The sequence below is a fragment of the Drosophila melanogaster genome, chromosome 3L, assembly GCF_000001215.4.
Source record: "Drosophila melanogaster chromosome 3L".
NCBI classification, from domain to species: Eukaryota; Metazoa; Arthropoda; class Insecta; order Diptera; family Drosophilidae; genus Drosophila; species Drosophila melanogaster.
Window position 1 is genome coordinate 8,282,414 of NT_037436.4, and position 17,443 is coordinate 8,299,856.

The window sequence follows — 17,443 nt, forward strand, 5'->3', positions numbered from 1 at the left end:
TCTTCTAAAACAGCACAATTTATGTACATTGAAAATAGTTCGCGGAATCTATGGAAAACTTCAAATACATGACATGACATATGATAAAAACCAAGTAAAGTTCGATCTTTTATTCAGAGATAACAGTAAGTCGCATTTATTTACACTTGACAGTTTTGAGTAAAACCGATGTTTCTGGGCGGGAATATGGGAATATATATATATACTCGTCTCATACGTATGCGGATATACAATATAGATTCACACCAAAAGAAAAGCTTTCGTATATGTAGCTATGCATCCCTCACATCATTCTTGCAATTGTTGCATTTAAAGCATTTCCATAAAGATATACACTACAGATAGAAAGTTTTGGAACTAAGATCTATACAATGATTGTGTTTCACTTACACATAACTTACGGCTAAATTGGTTACACTATATCTTGGTTGCCTTAGCGCAAATACAAAAGGGGATTCTAACATTTCGCTTGGAAAACACTCTTGTACAGAAGAACCAAAGTCGTGAAACTCAACGAAATGGTTATAAAATTGTAGTAAGGAGTAGCAAAACAGATTCCAAAATATAGTTGAGGCCACAAACTGGAGGCTTATTAAGGATAAAGTTTGAGCTAAATACGTGAGACGATTCAGCTTTGATTGGTTTTGATTGCTTTCTTGCTTATGGCAAATATCAGAACATGATCGGCTTGTCCTTGCACTGATCTATTACGTATCCCGTAAAGCGCTTCAGAAACTTGGGATACTCGCGCTTGTAGACGGCTCTCAGAGCACTCGCTGGCGCCCAGCCTCCAGGATTAACTGAATATGGAAAACCACACAAATTAAATGGATTAATATAATTCGAGGACAAAGGTACTCACCAACAGAGCAGTAGGTTATTTTGCAGGTTAGATCGTTGCGATTTAGGGGCTGTCCCTTCACATAACCCTCGGGCAAATGAGTTTGGCAGGCCAGGATGACGGTCAGGAAGATCCGTACGCATTTTCCATTCTTTGACTCCTGCTTGGCGTACTCCGTCGAGTTGTTGCACACCACCCACATGTCCCGGGCGCCCGGCTCCAGATTGTCTGTGATCTTGCGCATGTGCGACCAAAATTGCGCATCACGCTGGCTCGCCGGCCATATCCGCTTATGGGTTTGCAGGAAAAGCAGGGTGTCCGCCGAGATTTTTTCCAGGATGGTGCAGTCCTCCAAAGTGGCTATAGAATAAAAAGTTTAAGCAACAAGTTGTATAGCTGCAACATGTGAGTTGTTTGTAGAAAATTATGAATTATCTATGCGCACGCCACTGTTTCTTTTGAGCGTGCTTTAAACCAAAAGAAATTGAGGGAAAACCCAGTTTATTGCAATTACTTACTCTCCCAGTCATTTCGGAACTCGGGCATGAAGAAGTAATGGCACATTTCCCTCGCCGTCACGCCCTGCACCGTATGATAGGCCTTCAAGGGATCCATGACCAGCCCGTTGACCTCCTCCTCGCGTTTGTACATTTTGATCTCCCCCTCGTCGGCAAAGATTTGCCAGCCGTTGCCGTCTTGGCCAACGCCCTCGCGTGCGTAATGCAGTTGCTCCTTGCACACGCGATCGATCTGCGGGATAAATCCAATTATTGGCTGGTCGTTAGGGGGCCAGATTGGCAATTTCCGGTCTTACCTCCGGCCACAGGGCATGGCTGGTGGCCTCCGCACCCGTGCCGAACTCCTCGCGCGCCTCCTCGCCCTCGGCCACCGCCTCGTGTGGAACGTTGACCAGTGTCTGGGAGATCTGGGACTGCAGCTTAAGCTTGAAGCGCAGCTGCATGTCCTCCTCGATTTTGTCCAGGCCCGTTTCGACCGCATCGAAGAACTCATCCTCGGGCAATGTGGAATGTGGACCCTCCTGCGAAATTGAAAGGGAAATGTCATATTATACATATATCTCCATTAGCATCGAGCAAACTAAGTCAAGTTTAGCCCAAAAGCATCTTTGAAGGTTCGGCCTAATTAATTTTAATGACGAAACCGCATTCAATCCAATTGGAAAGAAATGGAACGTGCTTTGTATAAATTAATCGCCGACACTTGTGCGGCCAAATGGCCCAAGAAAATCAAATTTATGCTGTTGTTTTTTCGCCCATTCCATACCCTGACCAGTCGCCAGGCGGAGATTCTCGTAGTCGGCTGGCATGCGTAATTGGGCGAGCATAATGGACACAAAGGCGCATCATTGTGCCATGAATACGAAAGCAGAAGACCGCCAGACGGGGCTTGGTACTTGGTACTGAATCCCATTAAAGCAGTGGCATCTCGTGGGGAAAAACCACCAATAAGCTACACAATAATACTGCCGAAATTTAATTAAGTTGATAAATTTGCCATTTATAAAATTCTTTTCCTCCTAACAATGTGTTTCGAATTTCGCAACAGAGTTTACCAAATTGCTACTGTAATATACAAACAAAATCATAATATTTTGAGAGTATTTAGAATATTATGCTGAAATTAGGATTGATATATAGGAAAAGTGTCCCTTGAAGTTCGGCCCTTTAGAGGTATACATCCGCTCCATTCTGTGCTAGCCAGTGTTCACTGTACACATTCTGACGTCTGCGACTGGCGCGTGTATCCCCAGAACGGCAACCGGCGCAAAATAAATGCCTCGAATGGAATTTGTGCGGAATTGAATTGATATTTATTAATTAAAGCAGAGATGTGCGCAGCCAAAGGCGGTGAAATAAATACACCCTGCGGCGTGAATTCGAGTGCATAATCATCTTGACCAAGCGGCACTCGCAGCTAACCAACAATGAAGACATGGGCTATATGCGTACTTATTCCTGTGGCGTCGCTATGTCTCCTCTTACCAGGCTCCTCCACCAATTGTTGCAGTTGAACCCAACAAAAGCGAAGAGGTTTTTGGGCGGCAAAAATTAGGCTCCTTCTCAGCAGGAAAAAATCAGGAATCGCACCGCAAGAGAGCCAAAGAGAGAGAGAGAAAGGGTTGCGTGGCAGGCGAAAGCAGGAAAAGTGAGCGCACTTGTGTCCTGGCGAATCCTTCCGTCGAGCACAAGGACACAAAACAAACTGTTGCTGGTGGCCCAAACGCACTGGCCAACTTGGCCAGGATGAGCGGAGCAGAGAGAAGGCCAAAAAAAGAGAGCAGGAGAAAGCGGGCGACTGAGAGTAAAAAGCGAAAAGCGCACAGAGCAAAAAGCTCCAATGGATAGGATTTCTTGCATTTAAATAATAAATCAATTCTTGGGGTTCTTTGGCCACCGCACTTCAAACATTCAACATTCAAAAGCGAGTGGGGTGGCCCACTAATGAGGCCAATTTGGTTAGAAAAAACCAACATCAACATTTTATGAAACTTATTTTAGGCAACATTTCATACACTAAGGAAAAATACCATTATTTTATCAAAGCAATGCTTCCGAACTAATACTTTTATCATAATAAAAAAATATTTGACATTCCACATTCATAGCTGATTAGAAATTTTTCAAAAACACAACGATGTTTGTTAATATTTTTTATCAGCTATATATGCACATAGAAAAAAAATTCAAAATTACTAAAAGTGTTATCAAATTTTATTTGGAGATATATTGAAACGTTTATTGTTTATAAAAGTGATAATACGCCTTGAAATATTTCCATACGAAACACATATTATAAAAATATATTCCACCACTCCTTTATGTAAATTATTTATGATTTTAATTCAGTGTACCTTTATTTTTTTAACGCTGCCCTTCTGAAATCCGCCGGAGCGCCACAGAAATCGCGCCGAGGGCATAGCGTTGACGTTGTTTATAATTTTATAAATTTGTATATTTGTACAGTGATGCGTGCGGCGCTTTTATATTTGCAACATGAACTAGCGATTGCTACAATTGTGTACACTTGTTTATTTATTATAGCTCTTTCAATGCAACGCAAGAAATTTCACAATCTGCACACTCAATTAAATGCCACGACCAATATGAAAAAGAAACAGTCTCGTTTTGAATTGTTTGCCTAGCAAATTTGTTTATAATTGCTACGTGTTGGCCACTCGATCGCTAACCGCCGACTGACCAGCCTAGCTCATAAGCCATAAACCTGACAGCTGTAAGCCAGGCTAAAAGCCACAGCTCAAAAAGTGAGCCGCATATTGAATGCTCTAAGCTTGAACGTATAGTGAAAGATCACGTACATGTTTACTATATATTGTTCACTTAAATCGGGATTTTCTAACAAAATTTTCATATGAAGATCACTGAAGACGTAATAGTTAATATACCCGTTGCACAAAGTGCATTCTAGCCAACGGTTGGATCGTTATTCAACGTCAATATCTGCAATATTGGCTCGAAGTAGATCTTAAGCTACGCCCAACTGTCAAACAGGCCTAATGAAACCGTCTAGACGCCCAGTCTTTCAGCCTGAGTAGTCGCCAAGTAACCGAGCCAAGAATAACAACCAAGTTGAGCACTTACAATTCGTAGGAGAGCATCATTTTTCTAATGCTATTGTGGACATATGCCATTAAAATGGAATTGATTGGGCAAACAAATGTAAGCGGAAAAACGATATTGCATGACCAATTCCAGATTAACACGAACACGGGAACTTCGTGTCAGCCAAAATTCGGAACCAAATACTGGCATTCCATAATCGAATTGAAAACGCTTGAATAATAGTCCAGCGTGTTCTACTTTCCTTGCATATGATGAAATCTCTGACACAACGTCGAATCAGGCAGTTTATTTTAAGACGCCGACAAATCGCACGCAAATCGTTTATACGAATTTCGCGCCACTCATTCGGCGATTGTTTGCATTTTCAGTGGGAACGTGTTTGGCCCCGATTTGAGCAGCAATGACCGTGAATGCGATTACGCTTTTGCTTTTACGAGAGCTGTAAACTTGAACTCACCTCGAAATCTGGGCCAGGATACGATAGACGCTTCATTTTCTCAACTTCATCCTTGAGCTTTCTGCAAAGAAGAAACATAGAATTTTACCATAGTTTTAATATCGTTTAAATGAATAAACTTCAGAAATGAATGTACACATTAAATTTAAATACATTATTAATCCTTTTTTAAATAAATTAAACCATGAAATAGCATGATAATTTTTAAAGAAACGTATGGTTTTCAAGCAAATACAAAAAAGGTAATTGAAATTGCTTCTTCTTGTAGGAATCTATTCCGACTAGGTCAACCTACTTGCTTTGGTCCTCAGAACGTCGACGCTTATCTATTTCACGCTCCAGTTTCCGTTTCCATGACTCATCGCTCTCGGCGATGATTTCTAGGCAATGCTGCAGGGTGGTTAGCACGCCGGACGTTGTGGCCCGAAACGTGATGGATTCGCCCTGAGAAAATCGAGTGTTTTGCTTAGTACACTGTACATATACCAATGGCCCGATAAGTGCACTACTTTACCTTGAAATCGATGGACTTCAGACCGTCGCCCAGGTCCAGTGGTTGCGCATTGTTTTTGTTCACCTCCGAGCAGGCATCAAAGTATCGCTGCAGAGTCTCGATCTGTCCAAATAGTATATCCTTAAAGGTCTCCAGCTCGCCGACTTTTTCGCGCAGGTTGCGCTGCGTCTTCTTTAGGCTTCCTCCGCTGGTCAGCGAGATAGTGTTCGATTGCAGGCTCATGGTACTGCCATGGCGGCGCAAGGAAGTGGTGTCCGTGCTGCCGGAGTCCGCCTTGTACAGCTGCAGCACATCCACCCAGTGCATGCGGTCCTCGCTGGTCTCTGCCCGCAGGCACCAGTTATTTAAGTTGTTCACCACAACATCGAATCGGAGCTCGTCGGACTCATGGGCCTACAAAAGAAAAATAAACTTGAACTTAGTAAAAGGCACAAAATAGGTACAAATAAACGGTTTATCTTACTTATATTTTAAATGAAAATTTCATGCCAGTAATAAGCCAGTTATTAAAACGAAATACAATAAATTCGACGAAAAAAAAACCTAATTAACTTTGAATGGTTGATTATAGCGGAACGCAAATCAGTGGTAAACATGAAATCAACAAGGAAAACACCCGAATACAAGATTATTGTTGGCAAATGGAAATTACAGTGGAACCTGAATGAGTCAAAACACTAAGAGAAATTTGTGAAAATTAATTAAAATTTTAAATGAATCACTTGCAAATAAATCCAATTATTAGTAACTTAAACTACAAGTGAGCTGGTTTCACTGTAAAGTAATCCAAGTAATCCAATCATGATCGATTAAATCGGTGATAATTATTATTTGGATTGTTGGGAAAAATTCTTTGAACTAAATGAGGCTTCAATATCTTTGAATAAGATCAGTGTTCGCAAAGTCAAGGCGAATGAATGGAAGGGCCGCTTCTAGTGAGTCAGCATTGTGTATATGCTTTTGGCAGCTCCTACAGTATAAATAGATAAGTACACACTCATGGCGAAACACCCTCCTAGAACAACACGCCCTCCTGTCAACAGAAGGCCTTCTAGCAGCGCCTAGGTCTGAGGGGTACCCCACTTACATTGATGACTTCAATTTTGGTCTATTTTGGTCGCCCAACGTTAATTGATTGCGCTGCATTGATTGCGTCGCTCGGAATTGGATTGGGAATGGGTGTATTGGCTTGGGAATGGAAACGGAGACCTCAGGTCGCGGTCATCGTTGGTTAATGTGTCGCAAACACATGCGCACACACTCACGCCCATTACTTTTTTATTAGTCCAATTGAAAGCACTTGGGGAAGGAGCTCCACCCTCTCTCTTTTCGGCCGTCCTACCTTAATGGTGGCCTTGGTCAGGCTGATGGCTCCGCGGCACCCGAAATCCGACTCCGATTCGGATTTATAGTAGGAGAGTGTACCATCCTTCAGGACTATGTAGCGTGGCTGCCATCCATAGATGTAGTTCGTCCACTTGCTGAGATAGCCCCTCAGTTCGATACTGTTGTCCAGATACTCCTCCTCCTCGGAGGCATCGCTCTGGGACTGTGATCCCGCCGCTGCCTCATTGCTCGAGGGCGGCGATGCTCCCAGCGACTCCCCAGCGTTCGTGTCCATCCTCTTCCAGCTCCGGAGTTCAACTGCCAAGTTATCTATACAATGAAACGGTTCGGGGGTATCTTAATCAGCAGGTTGCCGCAGAAGATTAAAAATATATTGCGCCACGTCCGCGCAATGTAAACAACTACAATGCCGGCTGGCAATTTGATGGGAGCTCCTATCGTGATAATCCAATTCAATCAGCGATCGCATCGCCTGACTCACAGCACCGCCTTTTCGCGGTTCTGAAGCGCCAGCTGGCCCCCACCCAGGAGCACTCACCTTTCGTTTATTGATTTCCTCGACGATCCGCAAACATCTGTGCAACACGTAATGCTCTGGCTTGTTTGTGGGAGGCTTGGTAAATAAGCGAAGAGAACTCACGACGCTGATGTTTTTTTCGCTGCAAAACCAAAACAAAGCTGACCTAGAGATGGTCTGACGACCGACGGTTCCTTCGATAAGTCGTTACGCTATCGATGTCTTACTCTCGATAGTTGTCAGAAGTGCCTTTTTCTTCTTCTTATAAATACACAAAATTTGAATTTAAATCTTCCCTTTAAAATGAGCAATTAGTTAAGTAATTACATAACTACAAACCGAGCACTAAGTACCGTTAAGTATTATTTTGCTTCATATATTACTTTCACAAAAACATGGAGAGTACCCAAATCTAGCTGCCAGTGTAACCACTTTAATTTGGTTTCAAACTTTGATTTGTAACTGCTGATAGTGCTGTGCAATGCAGGCAGTTGTCGTTTTTGGCGCCAGTTTAAATCTAAAAACGCAATGTTGTACATATCTTGGCCATTATTGCCGTAAGTTGTTATTTGAATGAAAACAATTATAAAGCACCTTTCAAGGGAAATTTATTTTCTATTCATTCGACACGTTTTCATTTGTTGAAAGGAAGGAATTATGCCACAATTTCAATTATTTACAGACCACTAGACAAACATGGATACAAATCTAAGCAATTAACAACGCCTACGACTAACAATAAATACAATGCGTAAATAAAATAAATAATTATAAATTAATTAGTACACGTTAATTACAAGCAAGTGACTTTGAGGACGCGCTCAACTCAATCGTAATCCTAACATCTAGACGAGGTCAACAATAGGGGTTCGCATGGGAGTTGGTCATTGTTCTACATATACACATTGTTGTCCTGATCCCGAGTGGTGGGCAGTTGAATGACCTGCTCCTCATGATATTCGCCCACCGGTCTGTCTGTGGGTTTTGTCTTTTTCGTCTTGCTCGCAGGAGCTGGTTTGCTATACTTGCTGGACAAGGCCTTAAATATACTCTTCGGACAGTCCTTGAAGTAGGGAAAACATTCTCCTGGTGCTTGCTTTCCCTCGCCCACCTCCTGGGCTTGTACATAGTCGGGTACCAGGTCGGAAAACGGAGATTTGGTTACCCTATAAGAGAGATCTGTGTAACAAAGAATCACGATTGAAAGGAGGAAATTACTCACGTTAAAAATAGCTTTGTCATTTCTCCAAAGACACCGAACTTCTCCAAACTTCGTGAGTGCATCTCACAAATGGTTCTCAGCAAACAGGCCTTGCCATCCATGCCAAAGGTGGATAGAAAGTCCTCCACTACGCCATAGAGCAAAACCCGCTCTCCGCCATGGAAAATATGCTGCAGTCCGGCTGGCAGCTCCGGATACTTTGGACCCTCTTCGTGTATCCTAAAGGGATGATCCTCGTTGCTTCTGCTCCGCTGCTCGCTGAGATCCCTCTTCCTGCGCTGGACATGCAGATACCTCGCCACATATTCACCAACCATGTGGCCTGCCTCGTGACCAAAGGAGCGGGCGAACAGCGGCGGCAGATCCCCCAGAGGATTTTGGTTGTCTGTCAGGCCCAGTTTGTCGAAGTCAACTGTGGATTGAGGCAACAAAAATCAGAGTTAATTGATTAATCATTGACATTGAGAGCTGTCTACGCACTGGTGACGGGAAAACTGATGGTCAGGTTGGAGAAGAATCCCTCGGGCGGATGCCGAACCAGGGGCATGGCAATGGTTGGCACGAATGTCAGCGAAGTGCCCGGCGGCAGGGCCAATCTGCCATCATCCGTAATCCAGATGAGTCGCTTCTTGCGTATGTGCGGCGTATCCGGGGAATCGGCATCGTAATCCGGCCTGGCTTCGGCTTCCGCATCCGCCAGCTGCGCTGCCATATCCAAAGCCTGGCCAGCATCCGCCTGTCGATTGAGTGCCAATGCATTTGGACACAAGCTGACAAGTGGCAGCAGCAGTAGGAGGAGCAGGCGACTGCATCGCCTTAACACCTTCTCCATGGTCACGTTGAGTGATGAGTGCTGAGATGGTAATAAAAAATTGTTATTGCAAAGGTGGAGAAACAGCTTTACAGACAAATTATGGTCTAATAAGTAAACACAGCTCATAAGTTAGAGGCTTTTAAAGATAAGATCAACATAACTCAAACATAACACTTTAGTTTTTAGATATTCTCGTATTAAATAGTTTTTTCCAAGCTCGTTGCTGAACATCCATTGAATGCTGTCATAATAATGATTAGATGCTGATAATAGTGATTAGAGTGCAAATGATTGATTGATCATTATTATAATGGAGATCCTTGATTACTTTATTTTCACTGGGAGTAAGTAGGCAGCATGGGTAACTAATTTGATTGCTCCTGCAGAGGTGAAAACTCAAACAAAAGACTTAGGCAACAAACTCAACTAGACACGGAGTCCCATTCCAATTTCGACCGCCTAGCAATTGAGTTGGCAAAAGACTGGCCTAATGGCCATCATTATACAACGGTTGTATAACAGCAATTGTGGCGCACACATGGACTCACCTACTAAATCGCTCACCCCATTCTGCATTCTCAACTAGATTTCCCCTCGAAGCATCCCCCTCGATTTTCATATTTTCAACTGGTTTCTTTGCTTGGAGCTCTATGTTGTGGCTCATGTCGATTTTTTGGGAAAGCTTTTCCACACTTCTTAGCCTTCTTGGCATTGTTCCAGGTGCACTGACTCAAACCGTTAGCATTGGCAGCATGAATTTCGATTACGACTTGCAGCTATAGCTACACATATCGACATCAATCGCAGTTGCAAGAAGAATTGGCAATACGCATGTGTATTCAGTGAAAGCATGTTAACAAATTGATTTATAAGTCTAAACGAAACCTGTTGACTCCAGAAGTCGATTTCACCCCGAATAGAATCTAAATGGAGCAAGACGCACTTTTACCGCACCACCAATGATGCAACTGATGCATCGAAGAACTTGCCACAGCCGGTTCGGTTTGGTTCGCTTTGAGGTATCCATAGATAGATGGAGTATTTGCTATCCGTTAGCGATCCGGGCAATCATTAGAGCTCCAGCCAGATGCGCCAGCACTTTCCCAAAGGCTGCAATTTGATGGCCAACTGGGAGGTGCAGGTTCCAACAGCTATCTAGACCAAGGCATTCCAGCCTACTCCACACACTCCTTCAAACTCATGGACTTAATTTTCCAAAAGGTTTGACAGAGTTTCTCTCAATTTGGTAACGTTACAACTGTTATAAACAAGATATCAAGCAGGCCGGTGGGCGTTTCTAGTGGTGCAAAATCTTTGATACATGTGAGGTGTTAGGGGAGATTCTGGTAGTGCACAAGTGGCTGCAAGGAAACTCAAGAAAAGGAATGAAATAAAAGGGTGATTTGTAGCATAACCTTTACAACGTTTCCTACTATTTAATTACCTAAACCTTGTAAAACAAAAATAAATTGCCTTCATCTCTAAGGCTTGAAAGCTATAAACAACTTTAAAGTCATAAGTTGCGCCTAATGCCAATTTGAGAAGCACAAATGAAATTTTGGTTTCTAAAGTACCAATTTTATTTAAAAAAGTAATTACTATTATATATCCCTAAAACCGTTGACGTTTCCCTAATTAACATATTGTTAAAAACACTGTTTAGCTCACCAAATATTTAAACGTACTTAGCAAATAACTTTTCCCTTCAAGTAAATCAATTAGCAAAATGCTGGGCAGAGTTTCTCTGCAATGACAGCGCTACAAGGAAATTAAACCTAAACAAATTCGGTGTCAAGTTGTCACTTTGGGCAGACAAGTGAACAGCCGGTGGGCGTGGCCAGTGCATAAGGCCGAAATGCAGATGAGATTAATTGCTGTAGAGTGATAGAAGTGAAATCGAAATGAGGCCACCATCTAGGCTGGACAGGGAGGAGGACAAGGCGAAGCAAGTGCCTCCGACTGGGCAAGTGCGTTGAGGAAGCGCCACAACTGGCCCGGCCAGTATCCCACCGTCCACTCTGCTCTACTCGTGGCTAAACCAAAGCAATCCAATCCACAGCAGTTGACAGCGACGCCTTGGCGGCGACTCTCGCTTATGGCCATGAATGGTGGCCAAGCACATGTTGGCCAGGGATCATTTTGATGTCCATTCAGCCAAACTGAGTCGAAGCTAAAATGCCTTTCAGCTGAACACAAAAAATTACTACTCATCCAAATTTGGTGAAAATTTTAGTGCTCACTCAGTGTGACACAAAAAAGAATAACAATTAATATAGATTATATTGGATAGGAACAATCTTTACTAGCAATGACTATTTGTAAATTAGACATTATTTTAAAACGACTTGCATATTCGTTATGTTTTTTGGCAACGCGACCTACATTTACCATGAGTCTTAAAATGTGTTCACTGGGTTCACTCAAAAGTCGAGTGATGTAACCTAAAATGTCAGTACATTAAACGATAAATATATGTTTACATATATTTAGCATTAGTTGTACAGCTTTCGGTAGGCAGCTTCATGTGCCAGGGGGGTTACCCTTTGGTAAAAAAAAAAACACAACCAGGCAGACACTAGCAAGTAACAAACACGCAACAAATGTCAGGTGGGAATGCGAGAGAAGTGATTTGAGACAGAAAATGGAGTGGAGAAGGCAACAGAGAAATAGAAAGAGACAGTGTCCGAGACAGAGAAAAGCCTTGGCAACTTATGGCGAATTAGTGCAGCTGAGCTTTAATTGGCGCCTGCTAAGTATGGACGTATCCACGTCCGTCTGTCAGAATCCAGAGAGTTTAACATTAACGACAACGGCGACATAAAGAAATTTACTTAATTTTTGCTGTGAAACCGAAAACTGGGTCAGCAGGTGAGCGCTGGCACTTCGGATCGAATAATAATTTTGATTATTTCATACCCGATCGCAGTAAAATTGACACTCGCCGAAAAGTTCGTTGCTTAAGTCTTTCGTTTTAACGGGCACGTTGCACCCGCACTGCGAGAAATGGTGCTGAATAATTAATCAGAAATGCGGCAAGCAAAACAAAAACAATTGTTGCGAAAGGCAATTTCGACGGAGGAAAGTGCAAGTGTCCACCGGATTTCGATTCGAATTGGATTTGAATGTGGATGTTCGTGCCTCGCATAAGTGAAGAAATCAATCAAAATAAGCGGGGGTAGAAAGTTGACAAGCGATAACGCCGGATGCATGGCAATTAGGTAATTGGGTTTTTGTTTTCCTTTTCCTATTTTTTTTTTGTTTTAGTCACATTTCGCGGCAGGAGTCTTAAGCTTACATAATCTTTAGTTGTTTGCAAAAATCTACCAAACTGGTCAGGCTGCCCGTGTCCTAATTTCCGCTGGAAAATCCTCCTTCCTCTTTCCACAAAGTTCAATGCTAGAGATCAAGCGTATGTTATTCTACTAGGCAGCGATGTCAGCACGTTTTTCACTTTTTAAACGGCGCTTGGCAATCCTTGTGGTCGAAGGAAAAGCGCTTCTCAAACCCTCAATGGATTTTACGACTTTGGTTTTCGATTTTTTTTTTTTCGGGACACGATCCGACGACCGCGCGCGCAAACGTTTGAAATTCAACTGAAACGGCCAGCGGTCGAGGCGAACGATAAAAAGCAACGACGAACGGGCCAAACTTCAATGCAAAAGTGAGGCCGAGAATTCCGGGGCCTTTCAGGCGGCATCCAGGGGGAAGTAGTCGGGCAGAAGCTACCCGCCAGCCAAAACGGCAAACCAGTCAGCCAGGCCAGCAAAAAAAATTCGTTTGATCTGGTCTTTGTGTTTCTGAGGAGCTGCTCTGTGTGAAGTTGCAAATTCGCTGTTTGATTTCCTTTTGCTAGCGACGAAAATCTCAACATGCGGGGGAATGAAACTCTTCGCTGGGAGATGGGAGTAGGTCTAGCCTCGAGCATTTTCCAGCATTCCTGTGACTCATCGCCATCGTGAGGGCTATCCTGACTCGGAACTAGGTTGCGGTTGCAGCTCCAGGGAGCAGTCAATTAATTTCTCTTCAAAGTGTAACAAGAAAAAGTGCGGCAGATATATATGTAAATACACAAAAATACTAATATTGTAACTTTGTTCTATAGAATATAACCATTATAAGTATAAACTTACATACTAACAATTTTGGATTTCTTAATATCTTTAAATATAAAGATTAAACCACGAGAACACAATTGTTATAATGCTAATTTCTGAGATCAATCAGTTTTAGATATATTCTCCATGCTTTCCGACACTTAAGGATCGGTATAACCATTAGAAATGCGACTGATGATAGCCAGAGCTAAAGACCCTGTTTTTTGCCTGTGTGGACGATGTTCATCAGCATGGGGCTAATCGTGGGACAAGTTCTCGGCCAGACTTTGGCCCCCAGATCGGCAGTTAAACTTTCCACGCGAAATGGATGCGACAGTGCGTGTGCGCAGGCGCATCAGGCATGCGGTTTCCAATTCGTTTGGCAATCGAAGCAGTTGGTCAGCTTATTTGCATTCGGTGAGATACATAGAACATGTTTCCCAGCCGCTTCCGCTGCGGTTTGAAAGTGAGTCTCGTTTCGCTGCCTAGAGATAGAAGTTGATATGTGGGTCAAGGTCTGCATTTTGCGTACATTATTTTCATGGGGAAAACCCGAGGAATTTCTTCGAAACACATCGTAAATATTTACAGACCCATAAAGCCAGCTCTTTAGCGTCAAATGGCGCCATCATCAATGTACGTGGTGAAAATTTATTGGAGTCCCATGCGTTATCAGAAAGCCTGACCTACGTGATCGCCGCATTAATCGGGGCAAGTACCTCAATTCACATGGACTTACACGCAAGAGGGCTTTCCATTTGTGAGTCAATTAAATAAATTGTCAACATATTTAGTGCTTTATTGCGTAATGATAAAATCAGCCCAATAGATTTCCCTTGCTAATCCATCAGTGAGAGTTGGCATTTGCGATTTGGAAAATTGTGTAAATTCGTTTTGTCCAAATTTAAAAAGAGAAAATCCAATATAATAAAATAAAATTGTTTATTTACATTCCTTGGCCACTATTTTATTATAGATAACAATAATGAACTTTAATTTAACAATTCTAAAAAAGTAGAGTATGTGTAACTTGAACGAAATACAACGTAGCCATCCAAATATAGTGCAAATTAAATAAATCGTAATATTTTAAATCAGTAAAACATTTGAAAATACGCTTTCGATTTTATTTGGTGATGAGAAAACCTAACGGTCGATGTCACATGTAAAATGGAATATCGATATATGAGCTTCGCAGTATATATAGCAAGCTAAACAGAATAATATAAACTAAAATTAGTACATATAAATTAGTCAAATAAAAACCTGTAAGTAAAAGTATAGTATTATTTTACCCCTATATCGATAGGTCAACTATCGACTGCCAACAGCTGATATTGCGTATCAATAAAATTAGTTTTGCTTCACTTTGTTGTCATTGGAAAAGCAGGGCAGCAGGCAAAAGAGACCAGTTAACGGCCAGAACGGCGGCCAAAAGATGACCGCCCGCAATCCTCAGACACTGATGGCACTGCCAAACGAGGAACACTTCGACTTCCTGTTCAAGATCGTCCTCATTGGTGACTGCGGGACGGGGAAGACCTGCATAGTGGACAGATTTAAGACAGGGAACTACATAGAGCGACATGGGAACACCATCGGAGTGGACTTTTCGATGAAGACCATCGCCGTGGAGGGCAAACAAATCAAGGTGCATAACGGATTTGCCCAGATCCCGCCACTAATATGACTCATATTCTGCCCCTCTTCCAGCTACAAATCTGGGACACTGCTGGTCAGGAGAGGTTTCGCACTATTACGCAGAGCTATTATCGCTCGGCCAACGGGGTCTTAATTGGTGAGTCCCAGTATGGGTATCTTTTGTTTCGTCGGGCATAGGCATACGCCCATCCATTTGTCATGCCAAATAGGTACTACTGATAACCAGAGAACGCTTTAAAGTGATTGCCTGGCACTGATTTGAATAGCGAAGCGCCTTATCAGCGGGGTGTTTGTTTACCCTACTTGAATACCATGTGTTTCCTCCTGACAGTTTACGACATCACCAAGCGGTCTTCCTTTTCCAATCTGCAAAAATGGATCGAAGAAGTGCGTAGATACACTGCTTCTAATGTTTTGATAATCCTCGTGGGCAACAAGTGCGATTTGGAGGAGCAGCGCGAGGTGGACTTTGAAGAGGCGCGCCAGATGTGTCAATATATACCTGAGATCCTGTTCGTGATGGAGACCTCCGCCAAGGAGAACATGAACGTGGAGGACGCCTTCCGCTGCCTGGCCAACGAACTTAAAGTACGATTCCGGCTATTGTTACCTAAGCTAATGATGTTCCAATTACAGCGCCAACACGATGCCAACAATGTGGAGGAGGTGCCAGAAAACACCATCACCTTGGGCCAGGGAAAGCCTTTAAAGAGTTGCAGCAGCTCATGCAATCTCACCTAGACCTAAATCCGCTCTTTAGTTTGCTTTTACTTTTGTGATCAAATTGTTCTTGTGGCTATATATTAGTATTCTAATGCTTTAACCTAATCCTAGACACTAACTTTTACACAACCATGTATTTATTTTTGACGATAGAGTACAAACAATCTCACACATCAGCGAATCGAGCCAACAATGTCAATTACAAGGCAATGCTCAGAGAGGCAAATACGTCCACTTCTCTATTTGTAATTTGTATTCAATTTGATATGCGACAGTGTCGAAATAAACTCGTTTATTTTGTAATTTTATTGGAAGTATCGTAGTTAAATTGGCTTAGCTCCTAGACATTATCCATATACACGTAGATTTAAATCATCGAGGGACTCCTGTTCGGACGTATTTTACACTAAATAAAATTGGCTTGGCAACAACTTTTCAAACAATTTGGAAACGCTTAAAAATTGTTTATATCAAAATTGGTTTACTTTCTCTAGACAGCTAGTCGTTAATGATTAATTAGCTAATATGTAGCATGTGTGGCGGGTCATTTGTTCTTGATGCGCTGCACGATCCACTCTAATCCTTGATAGAGTCCTTCGCCGGTGAGCGCACAGCAGGCCTGGATGTGCCATTGGTGCTTCTTGATGGAGGTGAGGTCCAGTTGTCGTGAGATTTCCGCCGCCGACATAGAGCCCTTGAGATCCTGCTTATTGGCATAGACCAGCAAACTGGCCTTGCTCAGATCCTCATGTTGCAGCATCCGGTAGAGCTCTTCCCGCGTAACAGCTAACCGTTCCCGGTCCGTGGAGTCGATGACCATGATCACCAGCTCTGTGTTCGTGTAGTAGGTGCTCCAAGCGGCGCGCAGACTCTGCTGACCACCAAGATCCCAGACAAGAAAGTGTATATTCCGCCAGACGACCTCCTCCACGTTGGAACCGATCGTGGGACTTGTGTGGACCACTTCGTTCATCAGGAACTGGTACAGGATGGTGGTTTTGCCCGCGTTGTCCAGACCCACCATCACCAGCTTGTGCTCCTCGTTGCCAAACATCCGCCAGAGCCGCGATAATAACAGTCCCATATTTGAACCTTATTTTTAGCTATATACGTATATAATCAATTGTTGATTATGCTGCAGCTGCTGTTATTGTTGTTGCTGCTTCCACCGATTAGAGATTTGATTTCGAACGATGACGGCGATTGCCTCACACACAGGTTATCGGCTGGCCTGCGTGTGTATGCGTGGTAGACCCGTGTGTGTGGGTGTAAGTGAACGCTGAGCTTTGTTGTTGTTTCCGCAGGGGAAGGCGAAGGCCGTACGGTAAATTATTCACTGATTTAACTATTCAGCTATTCACTCCACACTCTCACACCCTAATTACTGTTGTTGTTTTCGCCAAATGGGAATTTTTTTGGGGGGATTGGTGAGCGATTTTCAGGTGGTTTGCCTTTGGGTGGTTTCCATTCGTTTCGTTGCAGCGGGAAACGCTACTTCGTTTACGCGTCGCAGTGGGTTTAGAACAGCCGTTGTTGATAATTTAATTAACAGAGTTTTAATTAAGAAAGTAAACAGCAGAAGTGATTAATTAATATCACTTGGAATCGATAGTGCTGCTATCGATAACTGCGGGCAGTGTGGGGAAGAAA

At 42.9% G+C, this 17,443-nt stretch overlaps 4 protein-coding genes across 8 annotated transcripts; 1 reads left to right on the top strand and 3 right to left on the bottom strand.

Moving 5' to 3' along the window:
- Nucleotides 1-114: 114 nt before the first annotated feature.
- cert (ceramide transfer protein) lies at nucleotides 115-7,457 on the bottom strand. Of its 3 annotated transcripts, NM_139942.5 has the most exons (9): nucleotides 7,300-7,457; nucleotides 6,757-7,070; nucleotides 5,415-5,807; nucleotides 5,196-5,344; nucleotides 4,901-4,961; nucleotides 1,656-1,880; nucleotides 1,360-1,591; nucleotides 863-1,201; nucleotides 115-800 (listed from the first exon to the last, which is right to left on the bottom strand). In NM_139942.5, exons 2-9 carry the CDS (start codon nucleotides 7,033-7,035, stop codon nucleotides 673-675), a joined length of 1,806 nt encoding a protein of 601 aa, NP_648199.1. In that variant the 5' UTR covers nucleotides 7,036-7,070; nucleotides 7,300-7,457; the 3' UTR covers nucleotides 115-672. The 3 variants fall into 3 exon arrangements, with proteins under 3 accessions (NP_648199.1, NP_001286978.1, NP_001261573.1); NM_001300049.1 differs by lacking the exon at nucleotides 7,300-7,457 and having other exon boundaries at nucleotides 6,757-7,065; NM_001274644.1 differs by lacking the exons at nucleotides 4,901-4,961; nucleotides 5,196-5,344; nucleotides 5,415-5,807; nucleotides 6,757-7,070; nucleotides 7,300-7,457 and adding an exon at nucleotides 3,714-4,056.
- A 415-nt stretch (nucleotides 7,458-7,872) lies between these two features.
- CG7201 (uncharacterized protein) lies at nucleotides 7,873-12,914 on the bottom strand. Of its 2 annotated transcripts, none has more exons than NM_139943.2 (4): nucleotides 12,639-12,914; nucleotides 8,981-9,353; nucleotides 8,501-8,912; nucleotides 7,873-8,444 (listed from the first exon to the last, which is right to left on the bottom strand). In NM_139943.2, exons 2-4 carry the CDS (start codon nucleotides 9,330-9,332, stop codon nucleotides 8,171-8,173), a joined length of 1,038 nt encoding a protein of 345 aa, NP_648200.1. In that variant the 5' UTR covers nucleotides 9,333-9,353; nucleotides 12,639-12,914; the 3' UTR covers nucleotides 7,873-8,170. The 2 variants fall into 2 exon arrangements, with proteins under 2 accessions (NP_648200.1, NP_001261574.1); NM_001274645.1 differs by having other exon boundaries at nucleotides 12,610-12,914.
- Nucleotides 12,915-14,604: 1,690 nt separating this feature from the next.
- Nucleotides 14,605-16,093, top strand: Rab19. 2 transcript variants are annotated; one of them, NM_001274646.1, is made up of 5 exons: nucleotides 14,605-14,676; nucleotides 14,799-15,059; nucleotides 15,122-15,206; nucleotides 15,402-15,658; nucleotides 15,707-16,093. In NM_001274646.1, the coding sequence occupies exons 2-5, from the start codon at nucleotides 14,847-14,849 to the stop codon at nucleotides 15,809-15,811; spliced, it is 660 nt and encodes a 219-aa protein (NP_001261575.1). In that variant the 5' UTR covers nucleotides 14,605-14,676; nucleotides 14,799-14,846; the 3' UTR covers nucleotides 15,812-16,093. The 2 variants fall into 2 exon arrangements, with proteins under 2 accessions (NP_001261575.1, NP_523970.1); NM_079246.4 differs by lacking the exon at nucleotides 14,605-14,676 and having other exon boundaries at nucleotides 14,756-15,059.
- Nucleotides 16,088-17,426, bottom strand: Arl5 (ADP-ribosylation factor-like 5). The gene has a single exon (NM_139944.3). It carries the CDS (start codon nucleotides 16,875-16,877, stop codon nucleotides 16,338-16,340), a length of 540 nt encoding a protein of 179 aa, NP_648201.1. The 5' UTR covers nucleotides 16,878-17,426; the 3' UTR covers nucleotides 16,088-16,337.
- Nucleotides 17,427-17,443: the final 17 nt, after the last annotated feature.